At 46.2% G+C, this 18787-nt stretch overlaps 1 protein-coding gene across 1 annotated transcript in view; it reads left to right on the forward strand.

The window, feature by feature from the left end:
• The first annotated feature begins 4201 nt into the window (after window positions 1-4201).
• The window catches only part of LOC126419546 (retinol-binding protein pinta-like), a 41872-nt gene continuing 27286 nt past the window's right edge, over window positions 4202-18787 (forward strand). The window contains exon 1 of the mRNA XM_050086735.1: window positions 4202-4252. Within this exon, the coding sequence (XP_049942692.1) occupies window positions 4202-4252 (51 nt within the window). The remainder of the gene's footprint in view (window positions 4253-18787) is intronic.

Consider the following 18787-nt stretch of genomic DNA (forward strand, 5'->3'; position numbering starts at 1 on the left):
CTAGTTTGCATTGTTGTCTGCCATTGTAGTGTTGGGCAGCTAGATGTGAACAGCGTATAGCATTGCGCAGTTGGAAGTTGGAAGTGAGCTGCCAGCAGTGGTGGATGTGGGGAGAGAAATGGCGGAGTTTTGAAATTTGTAAGACTGGATGTCATGAACTGCTATATATATTATGACTTTTGATGACTATTAAGGTAAATACATTGTTTGTTCTCTATTAAAATCTTTCATTTGCTAACTATGCCTATCAGTAGTTAGTGCCTTCCGTAGTTTGAATCTTTTATTTAGCTGGCAGTAGTGGCGCTCGCTGTATTGCAGTAGTTAGAGTAACCAAGATTTTTGTGAGGTAAGTGATTTCTGAAACGCATAGGTTAATGTTAGTCAGGGCCATTCTTTTGTAGGGATTTTTGAAAGTCAGATTGCGTTGCGCTAAAAATATTGTGTGTCAGTTTAAGCACAGTCATGTACAATTTTTCTAAGGGGACGTTTCAATGGCTTTCTGTGACATACGAGGGTTGTCCAGAAAGTAAGTTCCGATGGGTTGCGAAATGGAAACCACTGAAAAAATCCGGTAAAGGCACGCACAGATGTGTTGCGCAGTGTCTCTGGTATGCCAATCGATCGTGTCGCGTCACTCTTTTCAGTTTTGAGTGAACAGTGAGCATGTAAAGATGCATATGCAATAGCGTCTGCCGACAAGTTTAGGGCCTGGTTAAAGCTTTCGCCTGTGTCATGCAGCCCACATAACACAACTGTCGAGCAGTTCCTTCTGCATGCCAATTCTCGGCCGCACACTGCAGGGGCAATGAAGACGGTCCTGCAGCGTTTCAGGTGAGAAGTGTTTGATCACCCGCAATACGGCCCATAATTGGCTCCCCCTGAGTCTCATCTCCGCTCACAAGAACCGCTGGCTATGAAGACAAAATTTTTCCACCGACAACGAGCTGCGGACCAGGGCAGTTAACTGGCTGAAAGCACAAGCAGCTGCTTTCTGTGACGAGGATATTGGAAAGTTGACACAACACTACGACAAAACTCGAAGTTGGAGCGGCGACTATGTAGAGAAGTAAGTGGAAGTTGTACCTAACTGTTGCAAATAAAACATTTCTGGTTTTCACTGTGGTTTCCATTTCGTTAACGATCGGAACTTACTTTCTGGACAACCATCGAGCATACACGGGCAGAGGGGACAGGAGGGGAGAAGGGGAAGGGGAAGGAGGAGTAGGGCAGAGAGGTGGGAATTGAGGAAACTGAATGACTCATGGATGATGTCATCTGTGACACACTCTATGCCCAAACTCTCCTTACATAACTACTGAGGTGGTCCTGATTCGTGGCCAGCACATTCAACCGATCTCATCCCTACTTAACTTCTTCTTGGGGGATGACGTGAAAAGTCTTGTGTATGAGACACCTGTCAAACCTCAAAAGGATCTCGTGCCAAGAGTTCTCAGTGTCTGTGATACTGTTCAAGCCTGTATTAAAGTTGGGAGAACGCTATTTTGAACAACTGTTGTAAATGTAGCAGCTTGTGAAAGTAGTGCATCTAAATGGTATTCATTTTTACCGTACTGTAGACTTACTATTTTTGATCTCTCTAACATTAAGTGAGGTGTGCCGTTACCAGTCCGTCAACAAGGAAATGGTCTTAGAGTATTTCGAAGTATTCGCCAACGACCTTGCCGCAGTAGTAACACCGGTTCCCGTCAGATCACCGAAGTTCAGCGCTGTCGGGCTGGGCTAGCACTTGGATGGGTGACCATTCGGTCTGCAGAGCGGTGTTGGCAAGCGGGGTGCACTCAGCCCTTGTGAGGCAAACTGAGGAGCAGCTGTGGTCTCGTAAACTGACATAAGGCCAGAAGAGCGGTGTGCTGGTCACATCCCCCTCCGTATCCGCATCCAGTGACTCCTGTGGGCTGAGGATGACACGGCGGCCAGTCGGTACGTTGGACCTTCATGATCTGCTCGAGCGAAGTTTAGTTTCATTTGGAAATATTTAATTCTGTACTTGATGATCAGAGTTCGAAAGTTGCGGCCTTTAGCATGAGGGCTGCATAAGGCTAAGGCGAAACTTGAGTAGATTTTCGTTTGCAGTCTTCGACTCGACTGCCTCCGGACTAGGATTTCTTACCTCAAGTTGATATTTTTACCCGTTTCCATCATCCATGATAGCTTGTAACATCATCACGGAGTTAACGAGCGAGGTGGCGAAGTGGTCAGCACACTGGACTCGCATTCGGGAGGACGACGGTTTAATCCCGCGTCCGGCCATCCTGGTTTAGGTATTCCGTGATTTCCATAAATCACTCCAGGCAAAATGCAAGGATGGTTCGTTTGGAAGGGCACGGCCATCTTCCTTCCCCGTTCTTCCCTAATCCGATGTGACCGATGACCTTCGAGTCTGGTCTCCTCCCCCACAACTCTCAACCCATCATCGCGGAGTTTGCGTGTATAATTACTTTTCACACAGGCGGTAAGTGGCTGAAGCATCACAACAAGCATTTAGCGATATCTGTTTAACAGAGTAAACTGCGTAATCAGTTCTCCAAAACGCTACGGCAAATGCGTGAAAACTAGTATGTAGCAACATAAAAAAGTGCAGAACAGACAGAAGAAGGGTGTTAACCGTTTGGTGAACTTCTTTACGAGAGCATAGCATGTGGCTACTGTTTAACCACAAAAAATCGCCCCTTTAAATTTACCAGACTATGAACTTACTTTCCCCCCATAATTATCGAAACAGAGTAGAATAGTCACAATGAGTTGTGGCTCCACAAAACATGGAACAACTTTTTGACACCCAACACATTTGCCGATAAACGGCATAACTCAGAGTCAGTGGCTATAATATAATATGAAAACAAATCGTGGCGTTTACTCCCATCGTCATAAAAAGAAGTGCAACCAAAAGCACCTGACAGACCCACTGCAAACTGGATGGGTATGCTGCACACCATCAGCTGTGCCAATGATTACTTTTCCAGGCTGGAATGTGCACTCGTGGAGAGTGAGTGAGGCTATGACATCGTGCCCATTTGTTGTTGTCAGAGGGCCTGGAAAGTACCACAGTGGGTAGCACCACTAGAACTTCACCTGAATGTGCACTGTGTGCAGGCGACACGTTCGACAGCAGCTTCCCTAGCTACACTAGTTCCACAGGGTCCATATCGTGTGGCTGTGGGAGATATGGTAGTCCTATCCTCATATCGCGCTCCACACCTTTCGTGTGAACACAATCATTGCCTATTGACGGTGGCTATAGATACAGGAAGGTAGGCATGCACAACATGTCCGACTACAGCACAAGGAGGGAGCATCCATGGAAAGTCTGCCACGCGCGTGTGGACCCAGCGGAAACGGTAGCTGCAATTCTGTGGGCTGTCCTGCCTTCTACGCAAAATCTACTCACGCCCCCACAGCGTCGCACTGGACTCCCCTGCCGTCAGGTCATCCTTCAGACAAGTCTCGCTTCTGCCTTGGAAGAGGCGTCAACCACCGGGTCCATGTCCAGAAGCGCAGTGAATAGCAGCTCGAGGAGCAGTTTGTGGTCTCCCATGACATGTCCCAACAAACTGATGTGAAGGTGAGAGGAGAAATATCCAGTGGTGCTTGTTCACTGTTAACGTTCCCAACAGGCTCTGTGAAAGATGTACAGTACATGGATAAGATCCTGCACCTGGTAGCTCTAGTGTTCGTGAACTTCCACCCCCAAGTTCTGTTTCAACGTGACAGCTTTCGTTTTCATATGGCTGCCACCTGCATCGACAATGTATGGGAGGTCAGCGAGCATGTCATCAGGATTCCACGTCCACCAATCAGTCTGTTGGGTAGGTTCACCCAGGTGCCAGCAGAATGGGATGGAGTACCACAGGGCTACATATTCTGAGACCTATACATCTCCATGCTGTGAAATCTGGACGATTGTATTCACAACCACAGGAACCTGACGGCATACCAAATCATTTTGTGACTGCGTAGTGCAACAGGAAACACATGCTGGTCCTTCATAGCTGAAAATGTAATCATTTCATACGTGTGGTACCATCTGCCTGCTTGCCAACAATGGTCGCAACCCGCCTTCTCCGTCTGGGTGCTACTCCTTTTATGACTATGAGTGTATATTCTCAGTGTTTCAAATGGGCAACAGTCTGATAGCCACTCAACGATTTGCGCTGCGATACAGAGCTTTATCATAGTCCAAATGACGGGCTGCAGTTGGCAGCTTGCTATCCCAGAAGGAGAGAAGGGTCAGGTAGGTCTTCTTCGTCCAAGATGCGACACCCGCTGCGTGGCTTACACCGAAGTCTACACATGCCTTCCCCTCAACACAAGCTGACCACACGACAGCTGACAACTCTTACTGGCAAAACGACGTCGATATTTTAATATCGAAGGAGAATCGATGTGTCCATATAAACGCTGCCAATCTTCTATTTCAGAGCAAATGTTATAATGACTTGACGTTTGCGAACCTTTCAAGCTCTTACAGCAAATAAAGCTTAACGACTCTCTATTCAAATTCACAACACTCTTTGTCTCTGGAGGACTTATTACTAACGGAAGCTTACTGAAGCTTTCTTAGGACCCTACTCTTTTTCTTTGTTTTTTTAGTGAGTTCAGAAATGGCGTTCGAATTCTAACAAGTCTGAACTTGTCTTGACCATGACACATGTGGAGGACTTTCCAGAGAAACAGTCGCAGATTTAAACATCAAAACTACTCAGTACGGGACTGGAAGGTCAGCAGTTAAAAATGTAATGAGTAGCTGAAACGTTCAGTATAATCATAAGCAGCTGAACTGGGGAAATCGATGACGTTTAGCCTCCCTTTTGCTAAGAGACATCAGTGCTGTAGCGTCTGGCACATTTTTTACCCAGCTGTCGGCGCTACGTAGCGACGTATGAACTCCGTGAGGCAGCAAAATCGCTGGGGAGCCAATTTGCTCCATAACCTACCAGCAGCGATTCTCAGCTCTTGGGGATTGGTCACAGCCGCAAATGGGAAAAGTACATTTCTCGAACTGGCGTCCTCGATTTGCTATGTACCATTGTTAGTTACTATATCAGATAGTTAGTTACAAGTTCCATAGATCACTTGAACGATTCTTTTATCAAAATTATTAAGATCCTAATTGATACAAATAATGCAGAACGAGTCATTTTATAGGATATGTATACAAGATAAAAGTTAACATTAATGAACGCATTTTTTCGTTCCTCACATGCCACAATACTCAAAATAATTTTTGTTTACAGGCTACTACTTTTTCAATAGAAATTTGTCCATGGAGTAAAAGAGTTGTCCAGCAGAAATGGTTTTAGGTTAGATTTAAACTTGCTTTGATGCGTGCTAGCCACTTTAGGTACTGGGAAAATGATCAGTTTTTGCTGGTCCATATTGGACTAATTTCTGAGCCGCTGACAGGTTTTATAATGGATAATAAAGGTAATTTTTCCCTCTAGGGTTATAGGTTTGGACATCACTGTTGTCTGCAAAAACTACCGATTCTGCTTGCTGTAAGTTAAATGAGAGGTCAGTTACATGTATTAAAAATACGGTGGATTCAAAACTAACATCTGTGGTACTCTCCTTGCCAAGTCTGAGTGCTTCTCATATTCTACTACAGTTCTGTTGTGTTGGAGTGGAGTGATCTGTTGAAAGTGGAAGTCGTCTGTAGGCCACTCTAGACGAACTAGCACATGGGCATGATTGAATGTGACGTGTCTCTATTGTAAGCCGTTGGCCGTGGTAAATGCATCATAGGGCCGGATTCATCTATTGTAGACGCTCCCCAGTCGAGAATACTTCCACCAGTATCCTGCAAGAGGACGTGAAGGAATGCGTCGTCTCATGTCGTTTCCATGTTCTTTCACTCTGCCATCCGTGTGTACCAACCAGAATCGGGCAGTATTTTACGTACTTATTAAAATACCTGGGTCGTACCTAATAAGCTAATGCAGTGGGTGGCCAAAAATATGGAAATACCAAAATCACAACACATTACCCTGCACAATACAGCGTACGAAAACCGTCTGCATCCAAAACAACTTCCTGTCGTCTCGTAATGGAGGAATGGATAAATACATGTCCTGTCTGGTTCCCAAGGGAATCTTATGTTACTCTTCCTGCAAAACTGAAGCAAGGATCTATGATGGAGGTAGATACCGGTCATGCATCTTTCTCTACAAAGTAGACCACAAAGGCTCAATAATATTGAGGTATGGTGATTGTGGTGGCCAGAATGAATGTGACAGTTCATCCTCGTCTCCCGTAACAACTCCTGGACGATGCGAGCTGTGTTAACGGGGCCCTGTACTTTTCAAACGCAGCACCACCATTGGGGAACAAACATTACAAACATTGTGCCATGGAATGGACCTGACCAGCCAAAATTCTCACGTAATCCTTCGTAGCATCGCGACCTTGTAAATCACCACTGTGTTTCACTCTTGGGAGGTCAACTCGGCCAGAAGTTGGAAACAATGGAAAAGAAAATTCATACAACCAAATGACATTATCCCATTGCACGTTTTATGGTCTCGCCAACATGTTTTCCTGATAGGGGCAAATTGCATCATTGGTGAGTGGTTTTGGAACACCAGCTCATCCTGTAATTTCATGCTTACGGAGCTCCCTTCGTGTTGTTTTGGTGCCGACAAGGTTCGCGAGTGCGACAATCTGCTGTGGTGAGAAAAATTTGTGGTAAGATCGTATGGTACTAAACTGCTTAGGTAATGGGTCCTTAAGCTTACACATTACTTAATCCAACCTCAGTTAACTTACGCTATGAACAACACACACACCCATGCCCCAGGGAGGACCCGAACCTCCCACGGGGGAAGCCGCGCGGACCGTGACAAGGCACCCGAGACCGCGCGGCTACCCCGCGCGGCGACAATCTGCTGTGCAGTGTCGCCTGCAGCTCTCGTCTTCTTACCTTTCGTCACAATTCTCTTAAGTCTCTCGACCCACATTTGCTTCCGCGTTAAGACTTAGTGGATGATGTTTTACCACTTTCCCCATATGCGGGATAAATGTTCGATCGATGCCTGTTGATACACTAAACACTTGGCTGCAACACAATGCACTCGTAAGTATACACAATGCTGGTGTGACCACAGATGAAACTTGTAATAAACTAAGGACAGTGCACAGATGTCGTTTGTGGTCAGATAAAACAGCGCAACCTGTAGGCTTGTCTATAATCTGCATTTCTCGTGGTGTTTCCACGTTTTTGTTCATTCACTGTACATGGACCCGGACTCTATGTCGCAGCGATTTTTCCTTCCTGGTAGAACTGGATTGACGTGCATTCAGCCTCGTGACGGCAACTGAGGAGTTGCCTGATTGGGACGCAGCTGCTCCAAGACCAAAACGCCAACGACGGCCGGGAGTGCTGTGTGGTGACCCCATTCCCGTCCATATCGCATCCGATGATGAATGAGTCAGGATGACAAGGCGGTCGGTCGACTATCGCGTGGTTTTTAGGGCCTGATGGCGAGAATTCTTTTTCTCCTGTAAGTATAGTAGTTCCTCCCTGGTAGTATTCAATCACAGATGAGCGAGTTTTCATCATTCACCTCATTTTTATATAACATTGTTTATTACTTTTACAACGTTATTCTTATTGCTGTTAAAATTTCAGTTACTTTAAAGGAATCGATACCATTTTCGTCATAGTACTGTAGCTGGCACTCTCACAGTTGCGAATCGCAACCTGTTACACATTGACTGCTCGCTAGGATCAGGATGTTAAGCCGTCCTCACACGGAACGTGTATCGCATCGTTAAGTGCGCCAGACGTGGTTTGCATCGTGGTTGGTGAACGCTTCGAAATGAGCTCGCGTATTACACGGAACGTGCTCCTGATCACGATTTACAACTGCAGTGCTCTCGAGCACCAGCGGCTGGTTCGCAAATCACACAGTTTGAATATGAAAATGGACGGGCATAAAATTCCTGTGTTGATTATACTATGTTCATGGATATAAAAGTTTTTATTTGTGTATACTACAGGCAGAACAACACGAATAACGTGTGGTGATTGGAGAAAATTTGCGTTTTAATAGAGCTAAACTACGAATTTCACTCCCATCCATTTCCATAAACTAACTATGTGATTTACGAGTAAGTTACAGCAGACAACTGCCTCTGGAGAAGGACTCAGTAGCAAATAATGATGAGGAACACGCTGTGTATGGTGGGTCACAAACGTAGCTATGAGGCTGCTTACTAAAGTAATTTGACGTAAATGGTATTGATTTGTTTAAAATTACGAGATTTTAGCACCGAGAAGAAAGGCATCGGATAAAAATTGAACAGTTTTGTCGATATTATCCAAAACCGAGGAGCCAGCCGTAGTGGCTGAGCGGTTCTAGGCGCTACAGTCTGGAACCGCGCGACCGCTACGGCCACAGCTTCGAATCCTGCCCCGGGCATGGACGTGTGATGTCCTTAGGTTAGTTAGGTTTAAGTAGTTCTAAGTTCTAGGGGACTGATGACCTCATCAGTTAAGTCCTATAGTGCTCAGAGCCATTTGAACCGAAACCGACGTGAGCGATGAAAACTCGCTTTTCTGTTGTTGAATCTTACCACATTAGCGTGGAACTACACGGTATACTCAAATTAATGTGACCAACGTCTATGTTCAACATAAATTTGCAACAAGCGCTCACAGACGGGAGGTGGTAGCACTAGGCGTGGAGGGTATGTAAAACGTGTAGGCGAGACCTGAAAGACAGTGTCGTAATGCGGAAACGGAGCGATTTCTCTGACGCTCAAAAGAGCGTGAATACTGGGTTTCAGGCCAAGGGTGGAACAGCATGAATACTGGTTTTCAGGCCAAAGGTGGAAGCATTTCAGAAACAGCTACATATGTAAATTGTTCATGTGCTACCGTCGTTACAGTACACCGTGCTTGACAAAAAGGCGCTATCCAAAACCGATGCCGATGCAACTGTGTTGCACCAAAGGCCATAGATAACAAGGGTGAATGATGACCGTGAAGATATGTATGGGCGAAAAGACGTGCAATTATTGACCAACTGAGCGTCCGGGGGATCCAAGAGGCTACCATCAGTGTCTTCCCAAGTACCGTTCAGCATACATTGCTGTGTAGGACCCTCCGCAGCAGGCATTTCGTTCATACACCCACGCTGACTGCTGTTCACTGGTGACGAAATCTGGAATTTGCATGCCCATACTGCAACTGGACGTCCACTAAGTGTGGACAGGTGGCCTTTTCAGATTAATCTCGTTTCATGCTCCATCGGAGAGATGACTGTTGGCGTGTATGGCGTGAAACCTCTGAAGCAATGCAACAATCGTCGGAAGGGTCCAGGCCAGAGGGCATTCCCTGGGTAATATCTTCTTTCTATAAGTAATAAAGGATCAACACAAGTATGCAGTTATCCTTGGGGACAATGTCCACCTCTTCATGCATGATGGTATCTACAAGCAGGACAACACAACTTTTTACAGAGCTCGCAATCTACGTGCGTGGCTCTAAGATGACCAGGATGGCTTACAGTACGCTCATGGCCACCGAAACCATCACATTTAAGCCAAATCGAGAATCTGTGTGACCACATCGATCGGGCAGTTTGCGCCATGGATTCTGAACAGTAGAACATAGCGCAGCTGGCCACGTCGCTGGAGTCCACATTCCTGTTGGTATCTTCCAGACCGTCACTGAATCTCTTCTTCACCCCTCTGCTACAAAATGTCTTAGGATTTTGAGGCACTGTCACATTACTGGCGTGCCTGCAAAGTATTCATTACTTCGCAATCGGACTTCGCAGCGTTTCCCCTTGCAGCCAAAACTCGTTAATATGTTAACTTGTGCAAAGTATAACTAGCTTTTGGAATGAACTTGTTTCTTCGGCAACAGAGAGGGTGGGGCACAATTGTAAAGGCACAGCAATGGGCGGGGCGTGTAGAGGAAGAGAGGCACCAGGGGGTGAGGGGGATCGAGGTGGCGGACAATATACAGGGTGCAGATGTGTTCAAGGAACATGGAAACCATTACTACAATAATGCGAACTATTTGACTGTACGGTCCATTAAATTTCGGGCATGCAGCCGCGCAAATAAATTTTCCTCGGCTGATATTTCGGCCGAATGTCGTCCAGCCATCCTCAGAGTTAAAGACTGACAACAAGATTTTTTTCCTTTATTGTGATTTTATTACCCTACCCCTTATGGGTAGGGGAGGGCTGTCAGCGGCGCAATCCACCGCTCTTCGGCTGGGTGATATGACAGCTAATACAAGAAGAAAATGTTACATAAAAAGACGATAAAAAAGGGGGACATAAAACAGAGTAAGGGGACATAATGGAGGTAAAAATACACTCAGGAGACGTTCATGGGGAGACAATTAAAAAGTTCGGCATAAAGTAAAAAACACAGTTGGCGATTCATAGAGCACAAAAAAAAACACTTAAGTCACACACACAGGTTAAAAGTTGGCCACAGTATTATAAACACTCCAGAACAACACACCTTCAACCCACTTGGAGCATACACGATGAAGAATAAAACTGCCAGGCGGGACCTGCCGGCGTAGAGGCCTGAGAGGATGGAAAACGAGGGGAGAGCAAGGTGCAGCAGGGGAGGGGGCGGGATGAAAAGAGTAGGGGCGTCAGTGGGTTCACAAAGAGGCAGAAGACAGGTGGGATGGGAGAGGAAGAGGGAGGACAAGGCAGGAGGGACTGCAGAGACACTGAAGGAAAGCACAGGAGAGGGACGGGCTGTAGGAGGGAAAAGTCGCTCAGGAGAAGTGAGGGGGAGGAGAGAGAGTCCTGAGGAGAAGGCAGGAGGAAGGTGGAGTTAGAGTTGGTATGAAGGGTAGATGCGAGGGCGAAACTCATCATCTGGGGGCGGGGGGGGGGGGGGGGTAGATGCTGGAAGTTGCATTGTGAAAGGAGGCAGAGGTTGAGGAGATGGAGAGAGGGTAGGATTCAATGGTAAAGGCATGTGTAATGGGCTGGGGGTGGAGAGGAAAGGAGGCACCAGGGGGTGATGGGGATCGAGGTGGCAGACAACATACAGGGTGCAGATGTGCTCAAGGAAAAGGAGAAGGCGGGGGAAGGGGATGAGGTCAAAGAGGAAGCTTATGGGGGACAGTAGGCAGATGCAGAAGGGGAGGTGGAGTGCATGGCGTTCGAGGATTTGGAGGGCTTTATAGAACCTGGCAGGGGAGGAAATCCAAGCAACGCTGGCATAACAAAGGATGGGGAAAATCAAGAATGTGTAGGTGTGAAGGACGGTGGAAGAATGCAGACCCCACATCCAGCTGGACAGGAGCTTTAGGAGGCGGAGTCTGTTGTGAGCTTTGTGTTGGATGGTAAGGAGATGGGGAGTCCAGGTGACGTGGAGGTCGAGGGTGAGGCCAAGGTATTTGAGGGTACAAGTGAGGTGAATAGGAGGGCTATAAATGGTGAGGTAGAAGACGACAAGATGCTAAGCGTGGCCTTATATGCTCCACTTATGCCGACTACTTAAACCTAACTAACCTATGGACATCACACACGTCCATGCCCGAGGCAGGATTCAAACCTGCGACCATAGAGGTCGCTTGGTTACAGACTGTAGTGGCGAAGGCGTACAGACATTCGATTCGCTTATCGATGTATGATCGGCGGCGGTAACACCATGACGACTTCTCTGCAGTTTAAAGAGCCCAAGAATCGGATTCCATGCTTTATCCAAATTAAAACCATTATCTCTATTTATTAAATTATTAGCTAGTATAATCTCTATACCTTCCTTGAAGACAGATTCCTAAAAGGAAGAGGTGGATGTTAAAACCTTCACATCACTGTAATTCATGGAATGCCCTGTACCAATAAAACGTTCGACGACAGCTGACTTGTCTAGGTGCCATAAGCGTGTGTACCTTCGATGCTCCGCACATCTCTCATGAGTGGTGCGTGTTGTTTGACCTATGTACGACTTCTCACAATTTCCACACGGAATCTGATACACGCCCACTTTACGAAGCTGTAAATCGTCCTTCACAGAGCCGAGTAAAGCTGCAATCTTCGTGGGAGGTCGGAAGATCACCTTAACACAGTGTTTCTCAAGAATACGGCCTATCTTCGAGGAAATAGCACCCACATAGGCTAAAAACGCACTAGATCTGAAGGAATCACTGCCTTCTTCGGCACCACATACATGCATTCTAGGTTTTGCATTAAATGCTCTACGAATTTGTTGCGGAGAAAATCCATTTGATTTAAAAATGCTCTTGAGGTATGTGAGCTCCTCTTGCAAATTATCTTTATTGGATACACAGTGCACCCCATGCACTACAATATATTTGACTGTATTCTGTGTACATCATAGCGTATACGGAATCTGTTAGATAATTAACCAGTAAACACTCTGTTCCATAAAGATTCGAACTTCCGTGTATAAACCACTTTCAAACTTCTGATTACTTTACAAATGAGTCAACATATTAAATATTTGCCTTCAAGGATGTAATGGAGAAAAACTTTTTGAAATATTTGAAATTATGTTTTAAATTTGTTGAAAGCAGCTAAGAGCTCTCATTACGAAACACTGGATCAAAATAAACAGGGCAATTTGTGCTCCATTCCAGTCAAAAGCTAGTTTTTCGTGAATCTCAATATTTAAGACGCCATATCTGCTGAACTATGTGTCGCACAGTGATATAATTTTGTAGGTACATATATTTGCATAATATATACATGTGCGTTACATAAAGTTTGAAGTAAAAAAGTAATAAATTAAAACGTCATTCCTCGCGTAACAGTTTTATTTCACGAGCAGCAAAAACGTAGTAAACTGTAAGCTTTTTTACCTCTCATCATTTTGTGGTTGGTGTCAGTTTCCAACTGTAATAGTTGTGTTATTGTTTTAAATTTTAACATAATATTATACTTCTTAATGAATAGGTTATGGCAGCGTTTTACATTTTTAAATTCGGTCATTAAATGCGCGAAATACTGAAAATCTAATTTTTGTTCTGCCTGCACTTAATTGATACCTGGATCCGGGGTAGAGTTTTAGTAATATACCGGGTGATCAAAAAGTCAGTATAAATTTGAAAACTTAATAAACCACGGAATAATGTAGATAGAGAGGCAAAAAGATGACATGGGGTTTTATTAGAACAAAAAAAAAACAAAGTTCACAAAATGTCCGACAGATGGCGCTGGACCACAAAAGGTAACTGCTACCGTGACGGGTGAGAAGTACGCCAACATGTTACAGAATCGGATCATCCCCAGCCTGGCTGATAAACACCTCCTGGAACGTACGATGTTTATGCAGGACGGCGCTCCACCCCATATTGCTAGACGCGTGAAAGATCTCTTTCGCTCTTCGCTTGGTGATGATCGTGTGCTAAGCCGCCAGTTTCGTCATGCTTAGCCTCCCAGGTCCCCAGACCTCAGTCCGTGACATTATTGGCTTTGGGGTTACCTGAAGTCGCAAGTGTATCGTGATCGACCGACATCTCTAAGGATGCTGAGAGACAACATCCGACGCCAATGCCTCACCATAACTCCGGACACGCTTTACAGTGCTGTTCACAACATTATTCCTCGACTACAGCTACTGTTGAGGAATGATGGTGGACATATTGAGCATTTCCTGAAAAAGAACATCATCTTTGCTTTGTCTTAGTTTTTTATGCTAATTATTGCTATTCTGATCAGATGAAGCGCCATCTGTCGGACATTTTTTGAACTTTTGTATTTTTTTGGTTCTAATAAAACCCCATGTCATTCCAACCACGTGTGTCAATTTGTACCTCTCTATCTTCAATATTCCGTGATTTATTCAGTTTTCAAATTTATACTGACTTTTTGATCACCTGGTAGATAACTTTTTGGAAACTGTGTGGTTGATGTAGGAATATTGTTACCCATCACTTTAATTAATAGTTTAGGTCATCCCTTGTACCAGTTTGTTGTTCGACTCACTTCTCACGTGTTCTTCCTCCATGCTTCAATGATAATGTTGCTGCACGCACGCTAATCTCTGTGCTCTTTGACATGTGGTGAATGGAGATACACGTGTTCAAATGATTCAAATCGCTCTGAGCACTATGGGACTCAACATCTGAGGTCATCATTCCCCTAGAACTTAGAACTACTTAAACCTAACTAACCTAGGACATCACACACATCCTTGCCAAGGCAGGATTCGAACCTGCGACCGTAGCGTTTGTGCGGTTCCAGACTGAAGCCCCCACACCGGCTGGCCTACACGTGTTGCACCAGGACTTCAGTATTCACAGCGACGAGGTAGCCAAGGCAGTGGTGTCTGCCACTGACGATTTTTTCAGAATCCAGATACTGGCTCTACATCTACGAGCTGGTGTCGCACAAAAAGCGGGCACTTCCTATGAGAAGAAGTGTATCATGCGTCAGGCACTCAAGACATGGCTGTTATCAAAGGAGTTGCAGAGCCCATCTTTCCCATCTAGAGCTCAACAGTTAGGCCTAAAGTCATTACAAGCGCTGACAACCCAATGTTTTAGTGTGTGTGTGACACTAATGAGAGATGAATTAGCGATCACAATGCTGTTACAAGAATGGTCACGAAATGAAAAATGGCCATCAAGAAAGCTAAGATAGTGTGATTGGTCTACTGAACAGAGAGTCGCTATCAACTTATTTGTTACACGAGGATCTGATAACGTAACACAAACCATTTCGTCACTTTGTGACAGGATGCATTTTCACACTGTTATAAACAATCATCGTCTGTGTACCGTACACAGTACACTGTACACTATGCTGCATAACACGCATTTGGCATTTTTTTAAGCGAGACAAAGAGCTCACACACTAAGCACGAAAAACAGCCCCATATCGTAACACCATATCGCCCGTGCTTCACTGTTGGCACAACACATGATAGCAGAATTCCGAGAATTCGCCAAACCCAACACACCCATCGGATTGCCACAGGCCATGGCATGATTCATTAGTACAAATCAATCATATCCAGTTTTCTGCTTGCAGGCTTTGAAATAACTACGCAACCTCTGACTCAGAGATGCAATATTAAAAGTTTTGGCTGATTTCCTTGTCTAGGGGCTGGGGTACGTAGTTGCGGCATTACAGGCCAAATACTGCTGAGTCTACAGTATACTATAAGAATACACACACGAATCGAATGGTCAAAGGTTTCTATCACTTGGCAATTGCGAATTATGAATGTAACATATAAATTTATAAATGAAAGATTTCAATTAAATCAAATCTGCAGGTACTATCTTAATGACTTTGAATGATGAGTACGATAGTAGAAGTACATTTGAGAATGCGGAATATTTCTGCCAAACACTTATTGGTGTCGATGGTCAAGCAGTTAAATAACATATAAGTTGAATAACAAGGAAACAATAGATTCAAATGGTTCAAATGGCTCTGAGCACTATGGGACTCAACTGCTGAGGTCATTAGTCCCCTAGAACTTAGAACTAATTAAACCTAACTACCCTAAGGACATCACAAACATCCATGCCCGAGGCAGGATTCGAACCTGCGACCGTAGCGGTCTTGCGGTTCCAGACTGCAGCGCCTTTAACCGCACGGCCACTTCGGCCGGCCACAATAGATTCCTAACTGCACGTAAATAGTTATGAACAACAACATAGCTCGCGAGATATTCACTTCTAAACACACACTACGTCTTCATTGCACAAGCCACGGAAATCACACAAGAGAAGAAGTCGGCACTCCGAAATATTTCTATCTTCCGCGACAACGCGAAAACTGCTCCACACTCTCCAAGCCACTGCCGCGACCGAGCGTCCGCCGCGCCGTTACGTCCAGCCCTCTCCGTGTCCTCTCCCGTACTCCCCACCCCTCTCTCCCGAACTCGCTTCCATCCAGTCTCCCCATTCACGAGCGCTGCGATTGGCTAGAGCGCTCACGCCATGTCTTCAGTCCACCCCACCGACACAAACATAACGAAACACACGAAATACTGGAGTTACATTTAAATAACTTTAAATTAAATAAATATTCCTACGGCTGGACCATAAACACGCTCTAACACACATTATTACATACATAAACAAATTAAATAAACATATATCAAAGGAATAGAACAAAAGGTATGCCGTTAGACTACTGTCTGTGTGCTTTCTAAAACACAGTAAATATTTAACCAATTTCTTCAAAAATGGTTCAAATGGCTCTGAGCACTATGCGACTTAATTTCTGAGGTCATCAGTCGCCTAGAACTTAGAACTAATTATACCTATCTAACCTAAGGACATCACACACATCCATGCCCGAGGCAGGATTCGAACCTGCGACCGTAGCGGTCACGCGGTTCCAGACTGAAGCGCCTTTAACCGCACGGCCACACCGGCCGGCCCAATTTCTTCATGAATAGTATATATCGGATATAAACAAAGACACAGATGAATAAGTATATCTGTAAGCACGCTGCTACCGTTTTCTCGCGTAACTGTGGTATACCAATTTAAGTTTACACTAACAGCTTTCTACAGACACGTCGACCGACGGAATAGGATGAAGCGTTTATACACTCCTGGAAATGGAAAAAAGAACACATTGACACCGGTGTGTCAGACCCACCATACTTGCTCCGGACACTGCGAGAGGGCTGTACAAGCAATGATCACACGCACGGCACAGCGGACACATCAGGAACCGCGGTGTTGGCCGTCGAATGGCGCTAGCTGCGCAGCATTTGTGCACCGCCGCCGTCAGTGTCAGCCAGTTTGCCGTGGCATACGGAGCTCCATCGCAGTCTTTAACACTGGTAGCATGCCGCGACAGCGTGGACGTGAACCGTATGTGCAGTTGACGGACTTTGAGCGAGGGCGTATAGTGGGCATGCGGGAGGCCGGGTGGACGTACCGCCGAATTGCTCAACACGTGGGGCGTGAGGTCTCCACAGTACATCGATGTTGTCGCCAGTGGTCGGCGGAAGGTGCACGTGCCCGTCGACTTGGGACCGGACCGCAGCGACGCACGGATGCACGCCAAGACCGTAGGATCCTATGCAGTGCCGTAGGGGACCACACCGCCACTTCCCAGCAAATTAGGGACACTGTTGCTCCTGGGGTATCGGCGAGGACCATTCGCAACCGTCTCCATGAAGCTGGGCTACGGTCCCGCACACCGTTAGGCCGTCTTCCGCTCACGCCCCAACATCGTGCAGCCCGCCTCCAGTGGTGTCGCGTCAGGCGTGAATGGAGGGACGAATGGAGACGTGTCGTCTTCAGCGATGAGAGTCGCTTCTGCCTTGGTGCCAATGATGGTCGTATGCGTGTTTGGCGCCGTGCTGGTGAGCGCCACAATCAGGACTGCATACGACCGAGGCACACAGGGCCAACACCCGGCATCATGGTGTGGGGAGCGATCTCCTACACTGGCCGTACACCACTGGTGATCGTCGAGGGGACACTGAATAGTGCACGGTACATCCAAACCGCCATCGAACCCATCGTTCTACCATTCCTAGACCGGCAAGGGAACTTGCTGTTCCAACAGGACAATGCACGTCCGCATGTATCCCGTCCCACCCAATGTGCTCTAGAAGGTGTAAGTCAACTACCCTGGCCAGCAAGATCTCCGGATCTGTCCCCCATTGAGCATGTTTGGGACTGGATGAAGCGTCGTCTCACGCGGTCTGCACGTCCAGCACGAACGCTGGTCCAACTGAGGCGCCAGGTGGAAATGGCATGGCAAGCCGTTCCACAGGACTACATCCAGCATCTCTACGATCGTCTCCATGGGAGAATAGCAGCCTGCATTGCTGCGAAAGGTGGATATACACTGTACTAGTGCCGACATTGTGCATGCTCTGTTGCCTGTGTCTATGTGCCTGTGGTTCTGTCAGTGTGATCATGTGATGTATCTGACCCCAGGAATGTGTCAATAAAGTTTCCCCTTCCTGGGACAATGAATTCACGGTGTTCTTATTTCAATTTCCAGGAGTGTATTTTGGAGATCCGTTTGTGGGTGTTACTTATCTAATTTACAGTCGGATACTAAACTTTAAACTAATAAAGGTATTGAAAATCTGATTACACCATCAGAATCGTCGTGCAAATAATGGTAATGTACATGTTTCTTTCTGAGGTATTATGATTCCTCTGGCTACTATTAATTTCTATACGGTGAAATGTCTACCATTAAGGTTTCACAAAGTCCGCCATCTCTGGCACTCCCGGCATAGGTACCTCCTTCATCGACACAAAGCACCGTCCTCGTCGCATTGTCAACATGCAGTTCCCAGCCACGTGCCCGATGGACCACGCGCTGGGGCCACCCCTCTCGTCCGGCTGACGCTCCGCGCCACGCGTTTGCTGCCGGGCCCCGGCTGGCCGAGCGGCCCGTGCGGCCACTGCTTCCTCCCAACTTAGAATATTTTCAGGGCGTGACGACTCGCCCGTTACCTCACAAGCTGTCTGGTGGCGTCCCTGTTTCCACATCCTCAAGCGTCCCTACAGAAATGTGTGGCTTATAAGGAGCTGCTCTACCATCTTCCTCCATCTCTTTTAATTCTCTACGCAGAAGTCTTGGTGCTAGTTGGACTACTAGTAGTACTTTGGAACTCAGGAGCACTTTCTTCCGCTGGCTTCATGCTCAACAATGCTACTGACAATACATGAGATTTGCCTACCCTTGGTTTAGCTGCGGTTGTTCCTCCGCTTTTCCATTTCACAATCACACCACCAGTAGTCGGCTTGGGCAGCTGAAGAAGTGTTAAATATCCCTGACGGGTCTGTTACTCAGGTTCCATCCAATCATTAATTGACGGACTC

The sequence above is a fragment of the Schistocerca serialis genome, chromosome 9 (genome assembly GCF_023864345.2).
Source record: "Schistocerca serialis cubense isolate TAMUIC-IGC-003099 chromosome 9, iqSchSeri2.2, whole genome shotgun sequence".
NCBI classification, from domain to species: Eukaryota; Metazoa; Arthropoda; class Insecta; order Orthoptera; family Acrididae; genus Schistocerca; species Schistocerca serialis.